At 41.1% G+C, this 10,676-nt stretch overlaps 1 protein-coding gene across 1 annotated transcript; it reads right to left on the reverse strand.

Annotated features, from left to right (window-relative positions):
• Positions 1 to 4,357: 4,357 nt before the first annotated feature.
• On the reverse strand, positions 4,358 to 8,708 carry LOC311103548 (metalloproteinase inhibitor 2-like). Its single transcript, XM_084145136.1, has 5 exons — positions 8,549 to 8,708; positions 6,321 to 6,388; positions 5,271 to 5,373; positions 4,690 to 4,814; positions 4,358 to 4,540 (listed from the first exon to the last, which is right to left on the reverse strand). Exons 1-5 carry the CDS (start codon positions 8,676 to 8,678, stop codon positions 4,367 to 4,369), a joined length of 600 nt encoding a protein of 199 aa, XP_084001262.1. The 5' UTR covers positions 8,679 to 8,708; the 3' UTR covers positions 4,358 to 4,366.
• Between the last annotated feature and the right edge of the window lie 1,968 nt (positions 8,709 to 10,676).

Below are 10,676 nucleotides of genomic sequence, written 5' to 3' on the forward strand. Positions count from 1 at the left end.
GTCCAGTCTAATGTGTCATCTAGCGAGTGAGGAATGTCCAGTCTAATGTGGCATCTAGGGAGTGAGGAATGTCCAGTCTAATGTGCCATCTAGCGAGTGAGGAATGTCCAGTCTAATGTGTCATCTAGCGAGTGAGGAATGTCCAGTCTAATGTGTCATCTAGGGAGTGAGGAATGTCCAGTCTAATGTGCCATCTAGCGAGTGAGGAATGTCCAGTCTAATGTGTCATCTAGCGAGTGAGGAATGTCCAGTCTAATGTGTCATCTAGCGAGTGGGGAATGTGCAGTCTAATGTGGCATCTAGCGAGTGAGGAATGTGCAGTCTAATGTGGCATCTAGCGAGTGAGGAATGTCCAGTCTAATGTGGCATCTAGCGAGTGAGGAATGTGCAGTCTAATGTGGCATCTAGCGAGTGAGGAATGTCCAGTCTAATGTGTCATCTAGCGAGTGGGGAATGTCCAGTCTAATGTGTCATCTAGCGAGTGAGGAATGTGCAGTCTAATGTGTCATCTAGCGAGTGAGGAATGTCCAGTCTAATGTGGCATCTAGCGAGTGAGGAATGTGCAGTCTAATGTGGCATCTAGCGAGTGAGGAATGTGCAGTCTAATGTGTCATCTAGCGAGTGAGGAATGTCCAGTCTAATGTGGCATCTAGCGAGTGAGGAATGTCCAGTCTAATGTGGCATCTAGCGAGTGAGGAATGTCCAGTCTAATGTGTCATCTAGCGAGTGAGGAATGTCCAGTCTAATGTGGCATCTAGCGAGTGAGGAATGTCCAGTCTAATGTGTCATCTAGCGAGTGAGGAATGTCCAGTCTAATGTGTCATCTAGCGAGTGAGGAATGTGCAGTCTAATGTGTCATCTAGCGAGTGAGGAATGTCCAGTCTAATGTGGCATCTAGCGAGTGAGGAATGTCCAGTCTAATGTGGCATCTAGCGAGTGAGGAATGTGCAGTCTGTGTCATCTAGCGAGTGAGGAATGTGCAGTCTAATGTGTCATCTAGCGATGGTTCTGTACTGCTGCTGCTCATTTCATGGCAAAGTTGGCAAATAACAAATAATAGATACAAATGATATACTTCCTCATGATATACTTCTGCCAGGTAAGCCTACTTTGCAGTTTATATTTAACTGAGAAGGTTTTGGGGGAAGTATTTCTAGCTACGGACAGAGTGATAGACAAAACGCGCTCACCACTTGCGATATCTGATACTTATGAGATTTGTTTATGACAGTTTGCGGTGAAACACATAACAAAGGCATATACCTTCAGAATTGTTTGGCTAGCTACTGGTAGCTTGCGATCGACCTGTTGGAGACCCCTGCACTAGAATATATGTCAAGAACAGTTCAGAATATTAAGGATCAACGAAGGAAAGCCATGTAAATATACGCATATTCGTCTCTTTTGCAGCAGATCTTGCATATTTTTTAGGGTTAGAAAAGTATTTATGAATAATTTTTTTTAAAACTGGTTTGGAGAGCCTTTATGCACAAAATATATTGGTGAATCAAAAATACAGTGGTTTGAATCCTACTGAAAGTTGCCATATTCAATTGTTCAATGCAGGAAATATTGGAAGATGAGAAAAGTCTACAATAGGGGTTGAACAGTAGTCCTATAAATCTACCCTAATAATCCTCATTAATCATGTAACTGTGATATCAACGGTTCAGTTGTCGTGAACCGTGTGCCAGGTTCCAGCTTTAATTCTTCAAAGACTAAGGGGAAGGTCATACAGTACCATAAATCATTTAGCTATTTGATTTAGAATTTTAGGACCCCTTTAGGTATAAAAGATATATAATTTTTGTTGTTGTTGGATAAAATATTGAATTTACTACTATAACCCATAGAAACACATTGACTAACACATTCATAAATAGAGAAAAAGACAGTCAAAAAATGAATCACAAGGAATAAGGTTTTGAATTGTGTGTCCTATATATAGGAGATATGAACTCAGGAAATATTTTGGTTTTGACACATTTAACCCCTTATTTTTGTTGGCAGAAAACTATCTGCATACATTTGTATGGGTTACTTTTAGACGAGTCCCGTGACAGTTGTGGGGGTCGTAGAGAGTCTCCCCTTTCTACAGTGGGGTCATATTAGTTTGTAGTCCAAACAGTTTGGACGCTACAAAGTTGGCACATCAGCATTACTGACTTCAGACGAGTCCCGTGGGGCTGGTGGGGTTGTAGAGCAAAACGGAGAACACGATTGTGTTCGTGAGAGTCTCCCCTTTCTAAAGAGTCACAGTTTGTTGGCCAAACCGTTCAGATGCTACAGACGTTTTTGTGAGAAGAGCAATTTTCGGGATGTCTCCTGGTCTGACAAACAATGCTGTAGCTCTGCCACTTTCCACCACAGTTTTGGAAGGGCGACATAGGCAGATGCGGTGGATTGAGACGTAGCCCATGCAACAAAACAGATATCTCTAGCTTAAACTGACAGATTCTGATTTTTTTATGTTACTTTGATGCACTGGTGCGTCAATAGACTCTATGGGGTTTAAACTGCTACAGATGGTCTGTGTTCCATAAGGATTCAAATAGGCTACATGTCCCAAATTATTTCACAACCTGTAATACGTTAGCCTAATATGATCCACTATTGCTAGCGATCCTCAGGAACAACCACACGAACATGAGAGGAAAGAAAGATAAACTAATGATGGAATGACGCAAAATGTAAGGGAACTAACACTAAAGTGTCAGTTATACATCTGTTGGTATAACTGATGGTGGCTAATATTTAACATGATACAAATTTGAGAACAAAAAATTGTGAAAAGTCTGGGAATATAATTAAAACATTCTAGAAATCATAAATCAACTCTGGTGTCGCGTTCGTTGATAGAAGGATTGGACCAAGGTGCAGCGTGGTATGCGTACATGTTTAATAAAATAATAAACAATTGACAAAATAACAAAAGCAACATAACGTGAAGTTCTAAAGGCTACACATCAAACCAGCCTAAACAGAAACAAGATCCCACAACTAAAGGTAGGCAAAATGGCTGCCTAAGTATGATCCCCAATCAGAGACAACGATCGACAGCTGCCTCTGATTGGGAACCACACCCGGCCAACATAGAAATATAACATAGAATTCACACCCTGACCAAACCAACTAGAGAAAACCGGGCTCTCAAGGTCAGGGTGTGACATCTGGTTTGGCGCTATGCTGTCATTTGTGCATGGCTATAGAAACCTATAGCTTGGGTCTCCAAATATAATTTGTTATAAGGCCAGCATTTCATAAATTTCGCTATGGAAAAGGTGATATGTTATGCTTCGGTTTGCTGCCTTGACAGGTTTCACATTGGTCTCCAGCGATCAAGGTAAAAGAGACCTAAAACAATTGTCATTTAGATTTGCAATCCCCTTATCCAAACGAGTTACTCATTTACCTAGCTTTTATCAATATTTTTTTATTCACCAATGTCTCTCCAAACCAGTTTTACTGTTCATAAATACATTCCAAACCTTAAATATACAAGATCAGAGTATTTGTACATTACCAATTGGTGCTGAAAAGGAGACAAATATGCGTGTATTTACGTCACATTTTTTCATTGATCCAAAATATTCGGAACCGTTCTCTCCATCTATTTTCCCACTGGGCACAGACGTCAGTTCAACATCTAGATTTAATTTACATTTGGTTGGGTTGTCAACTAACGAGAATACAAAAAGTCACGATGTCATTGGATTTAGGTTAAAAAGACAGATTTCCCTTATGACTTCGAAATCCAAAACCAGTTTCACATTGATTCAACAGAAGTTTGTTAATTACATGGATACAATGTTGATTCAACCAGTAGGGAGTGAGTCTGGCGAGGAAATGTAAAACAATGCAAGTACAAATTTAAAGTGATGACTTTAGATAAATATACTGAAAACCCTGACAATATGTTGGCCAGCAAGTGGGAGGGTTTTCAGCAGTTTAATTAAAATGTGTTCATCGTGCGCTAGGGAACCACGCCTGCACGTCAGAGAAGCCTGTTTGTTTAAATGTATATAACATACGATCTGAATGTTTTACAATATCGTGCCCAGCTGAACATGCCCCAGGCTTTAGGATGGTGTTTTTCAGGAATAATGTTCCATTTATTAACACAACCACGTCGATCAACACCACTTTGATGTCACCCTTTTGGGTTTCACTAACACCTTTGGTTCCAGTTTAAAAACAAGCAACAGATGAATGGCACAATAAATTAATACTTGAAGCACTATATTTGAGTAGTAGTTTTTTTCTTTATTACACAAGTGACCAGTTATTAAGTCATTTATTAATTGCAGGTATCGTTAGTCACTGAGTGGATGGCCTGTAGAGTTTAGGAGTCCTCAATATCCAGGAACTACTTATTGGATGGAGCCATCCCCCTGTACCAGGTACAGGACCCATCACTCCTCTTGAGACAGGCAAAGTACTTGGCTTGGGGTCCGCTTTGGCCATCTGCCAACAACAAGTCCGTCCAAAGGCACTCATCTGGGGTGCTGACCGGACAGGGGAGGGAGGAGCAGGGGATGATCTGTGTATCGGAGTAGGGAGAGAGAAAGACCAAGATGACAGACTGATCATTACCCCAATATTCTAGCTCATGTGTTTTACCAATGTGACCAGAGTAAATATTGAACAGAACTGGTGTAAAGTAATATTACTATAATTCCTGTCACACACCGTGCAATCACAGCCGCTTTGGTAGCGTCGAGTCAAGCTCTTCTTTTGTGTGCCACCCAGGTCCTCCCAGTACTGAATAAAGTTACACGTTATTATGTGCATCCTTCCAGCAGTATTCAGCCGGCCTGCAGACAGAGAGGAGACAGTGAGCAATCACTGTGCTTTGGGGAAAACCTGGTGTAGGGTAAAAGTGTTCCCTAGACACTGATCTTGGATCAGTTTCACCTTTGTTCCCCCATGAACGGTTAAGATTAGGGGAGGGGAAACTGATCCTAGATCCGGAAACTACCCTGGAGCAGGTAGACATACCGATGCAGCCCAGAACACTGGAATTTATCATAATAAATAAGTGATGCATTAGTTGTAAACATTTATAATAGTTAAAACATTTAAATTCATAACATATTAGGTATTACAAGTGTAACTTGAAGCTGTACAGAGAAAGTATTGTTTCTAAAGCACTTGTTTTCTTGTACAAGATGAAGTCAATAGTTTAGAGCAGGCCATGATGCTGGAAGCATAGGTCGAGCAGTTTAACCAGTGCTGGCAATGGAACTTGGGTAACGTAGTGAGAACTGCACCGGTGATGAGATACTCCTTGTTGGTTTCCAGAGTCACGCCGCACGAGGCTGAAGACGATGAAGTGAAGATGGCGTGGATAACCCGGTCAGGACCTTTGAACATCTAGCCAATCACAAGGAGGAGAGCGAGAAGGATCTGTCAAACATACAGTTTTGAACCTAACTGACTGCAGTTCTCAGGCACTGTCAGTCTTGGCTAATTCCCTCCCTATTCCCCATCCCCTCAGCCCTAACCCTTTGAAGTTTGCAGATCTATAAATATTTATTAATCTAACCTTTATTTTTTCAGGGTGTCATACTGAGACCAAGGTTGTTGTTTTTTTACAGATGATCCCTGAATTACACAAATCAAAATCACTAATTAAAACAAACAATTAAGTCCTCAATGAGCTTTCTGAATTGCCCTAGAGGCACCAAAACATCACATATAGAACATTTTGAAGATTGTTCCACAAATACAGTGCAAAAACGTGTCAAGCTGATTCACCCAACTCAGTGGAGACCAAAGGAATTTCCAGAGTTAGCTATCCCTGCTCTGAGGCCGGCTGTGGTAACTCAAATGTCTGAAAGTTAGTAATGTTGTAAGGTACAGTGAGAGTTTTAGTAAAAGGGCTTTATAAATGAAAATCTAGCAATTTAGCAACCTACGTGACGTCAAAGAGAGCCAACCAACTTCCTGGTAGAGAATACAATGATGAGTACCAAACCCGTCACCAGTAATAAAGGGCTTTATGATAAACTGCATTTAAAAGCTTTAATGAAAATGGCAGCTGCATTCATATAGACGATGTCACCATAGTCTAGGACTGGTAGGAACGTTGACTGAATAATGTGCTTTCTAGCAAGACCCATTTCTATAGAAGAAGCTCTTTTTCATATGGTGGAATCTCCACAACTACAATGCTTCTAGCCATCTAGACGATCTGCAAACATTGAAGGGTTGGGCCAAGGGGAAGGGAGCGAATTGGGACCAGCTGTCACTGGGGTTCAGGGGGCTTCAATGTTTCAGTGCAGGAAGGAACATCCACTTAATAAAAAGGCTAATCATACCTTAATCTGTTGGATGTCATACTTGGTGTTAGACCCAACAGTCACTCCAACCACCTTCGCCCTGATCACTAGAATAGAGAAACATGGTTTAACTCCACTGAAAGAATCAATTCAGTTACTGGTCAGTCATACACTGATGGTTTAAGGGTGTTATAGGATCTAAGAGAAGAACAGTAGAATGCTTTACAGACCCAAGATTTTACAGTCTTTTCAGAATGTTTTTGCATAAGTGTTGACACTGTTTGGGTATAACATTTTTGGCTAGGTTTGCTCCAAAACAGATGACTTAGCCCATTTCCCCTCCTGGTCCTAGATTCCTAGCTCTGGTCATCTGCTGTTCCTTTAATTCAACACGCCTGGTTTAACTATGCTGCCCTGCAGATTGTTCAGGTGCCAACCAGGTGCTGGTAGGAAGACTGAGACACATGAGTGTTACATCAGCTGTAGTCAGAGAAAAGAATGTGCCTGGCCTGCTGAGGAGCCTTCACAGGCACAGACGTAGTCACACACACGCTCCTCTGCCTGAGCACACAGCCCACCTGTCTGGGTAGAAGGTGCTGACAGCGCCAACCTCACTTTCTTTTTTTAGATTTGTCCTTGACAAACAGATGAACTTCTCCTGTAATGATGTCAAGCTCACTCTATTCCACAGCTGTCTATCATTAGGACCAGTACACCACATAGTAATACTTGTTGCTTTTATCACTGGAATTATAGTTTTTGTTTTGCAGACATCCTGATCTAATGAAACTACAGTAGACTGGTTTTTACTAACAGCTGTACCAGCTACTTAAAGGGGACAGTACACTCCAATCTAAATTTGTCAGATGTTTTCAGACCTCAAGATGGCTCCACATCCCCCACCATCAGTTGTGCAGATCCAGCTACACCTCAACCCCAAATGAATAGGAAAGATAAGCACCGCAAATATGGATATTACATGGTGCTCATCTTCTCCATTCATTTGGGATTGTGGCATGTAATAATAAGCCATTTAGCAGACGCTTTTTATCCAAAGCGACTTACAGTCATGCGTGCATACATTTTTTGTGTATGGGTGGTCCCGGGGATCAAACCCACTACCTTGGCGTTACAAGCGCTGTAGCTGGATCTACACAATAGATAGCCTGGGAGGTGGACTTACTGCAACACAAGATCACTTTTGAAGTCTGAAACAGACAAACTTAGACTTGAGTGTAATGTCCATTTAATATGAAAATCTCATATTGGTGGCTACAGAAGCCTTGTAGCCGCCTACTTCACTAAATAAGAGAAAATATTGTTTAACAATCATGAAGCATATGTGCTTCCTTAATTCAAGTACAATTCAGGCTGAGAATTAATTTGATCATCCTGTTTCAGGAATTTTCCTGCACAGCATGAAATGCAAACTTTTAGTGTATTCAAGGTTTGAAAAGCCTTCTAATGATTAATTTCCACTTTAAAAATGTCAGACTTGATTTGCCCCAACAGAAAAATATATCAAACCCTACAAAAAAATTGTTTTTATCCATTAATTATAATCCACATCTCTTGTTGCTGCAGGATTATTTTCCTGATGTGAAACTGGCTCAAATTAAGATATGGCATCTGTAGCCTACCACTATTATTTGACTTAAAGTCAACTCTACAACTGAGTACCTTGGGTTAAATGTAGGAAAATACTATTAACTTAGTTGATATATGTATGCTTTTGGATAAATAACAATTCAACTGTAGGCATACTGTGTTGGCCTAACGCCAAATATAACGCTTCGTGTAGCAGGGCTCTCAACCCTGTTCCTGGAGAGCTGCCATCCTGTAGGTTTTAGCGCCAACCCTAATCTAGCGCACCGGCGTCTAATAATTAGCTGGTTGATAAACTGAATCAGGTTAGTTACAACGGGTTGGATAGAAGACATTTAGGAGCATAGCGCTCCAAGAACAGGGTTGGAGAGCCCTGGCTGTAGCCCAGCTTACTGTTGCCTACTTATGTGAGAATATGCAAATATAGGCTTAATGAGCCTGTCATGATTTTGTATTAAGACCAGAGAATTCTTAACATTTTTGCATGCTGCGCATTGATAGTGTGGTAGCCCAGGAGTTCGCCACTCAGTACCCCCAACAGCACACATTGTATCCCCAGACAAAGATACTCAAGGACCGGAGTTGGGAACCACTGTAGTAGCCCATCGATCAACATGTGAAGAGAAGCTGAGAAGTCAGAAATGTTGCCAAAATTGCCTTACCGACGTCTGCACTGCAAAAAGCCTGTTGAAGATGCACAGGGGCGCATTTGCACGCTTCTGCAATGTCTTCGACCCGCCAAAGGAACAGAACGACCAGAGTGATGAAACAACTGCTTACAGACCAAGTCATTATGAAAACGAATTGTAATTCTGTCAGCTATGGAAAAAGATATCTATCAACAATCTATAGCGTGAGAGAAAATGTTTACCCCACGAGTAAACTACACTAGAACGTATTTCCCTTCAAACCTGTTCCCAGACGGACAAATACCTCCTAGAAATCTGTTTTCCCTTCGATGGAATCAGCCGCTTTTTATTGCAGGCTCTGAGCTCCTCCCCCAGACAGAACCAAGCCAGTGGTAGGCTGAACATTATTTTAATCCAGAACCATTGCAACTCCATTGAAAAAAATCCACTGCTTAATGGGACAACCACAGAGCATGCTCAATTTGCCCGGCTGCCATAAATTATCTGTATTTCACTTAAACAATGGGGATGAACCAGAAATATCAGTTTTAGGATATGCCTATTTGAATTCCTTACAGTTTTGTGGTTTTACGTTGTTGTTTTTTAACACCTGGGGCAACTTTAAAGCAGGCTCAACTTGCCTGACTGCACAGTTCACTTGGCCTAGGCCCCTCAAACTCAACACTGGACCTCACTGTGAAGCCAGTGCCACTAAATGTTTTTATTGTTCCCCTCTAATCAGGTACTGATTCAGACCTGGGACACCAGGTGGGTGCAATTAATTATCAGGTAGAACAGAAAACCAGCATGCTCCAGACCTCTTAAGAAGTTGAATACCCCTGCCCTGAGCAATTGGGCAACCCATAGCCCTTTCCACTCAGCCCATGTGTATGGGGTGAAAATGGCAGATTCTGTTATTGATAAGCGCCTAAATTGGAATGCATTGGCCGTACAGGAACACGCTATACATGACGTCAGAGCTCAGGTTCTCCGCTTCACAGCACTGGTAGGGGTTTTGACTGACAGCTGTTATAAACTTGAGCACCGTGCACAACAAGAAGATAACCCCATCCCTCCCGCTAATTGGGCTACTTTTGCACATGTGTTATTGTCTGAGTGAGGGAAATGATTTAAATCGAGAGGAGTCGATGTGTTATGAAAGATGAGATATTGAGGATTATAATAAATACCGCTTTGATGTCATACAAACAAACCACACACCTTGAGTCCAAATGTGCACTTTCCATATTTAAAACTCATGTAACTTACAGTATCAAAGTTCATGATATCTATGTTTGATCCATAGTTACTAAAATGACATGCATTATACCCTGAGTTGTCCTGAACAGAAGATTTTCCACGGAACACACACTTGAATGCACTCATGACTCCATTTAATGCGCACCAAAATCTGTTTGTCTGAACCGTCTGAGAAAGAAAGTGAACATTTCAGCTGTTCTGGGAACCTTCATTTTTAGTTTACAGGGAGGTTCTGGGAATGTTTTATTATGGTTCCCTAAAAGTTGCCCTGGGAGGTTTTATTGACGTTCTGAGAATGGACATTATAGGTTATTCGAAGGTAATTAATTAACATTCTGAGAACATGTTTCAATACGATTTTTAATATTACTGCTAGCTTAGTGTGAGTTAACTGTTTTGAACGCCAAGCACAGATAGGACACATGGAAATTAATTAGCTTAGGCATTAATCATGCAAACATTGTGGCATCTTCTGTTCTCTATCAGAGTATTTGAGCGGAGTTGAGCGCTAAAAACCTCTCCATGCTCACATGAAAAAAAAACTGCCGTTCCAAATTCGCTCCAATCATTAAAATCACAATTTAACCAACACCCATCTATTTTTGTGACTACCTGGACCTACCATTTGGTTTTGAGGTATTGAAACCAAACCATATGATTTTAAGAAAAGTATTTTAGTAAACAACATGAAAAAGTGACTGTAAGAAGCGCTCATCATTTCAAAGAGGCTACGTGTAGTATTAAACAGCATATAAACACTCTAAATACGTCAGGAGCCAGACAGGAATTATTTTGGCTATATTATTAACCTTTATTTACATTATTTCAAGGCTATAGCCTACAAATAAATGAATTGTGAAGCATTTGCGAGTGTGACACTGCCACTGCAACCTCGGTGTCC

This window comes from Coregonus lavaretus, assembly GCF_964263955.1.
Source record: "Coregonus lavaretus genome assembly, chromosome: 28".
Taxonomy (NCBI): Eukaryota; Metazoa; Chordata; class Actinopteri; order Salmoniformes; family Salmonidae; genus Coregonus; species Coregonus lavaretus.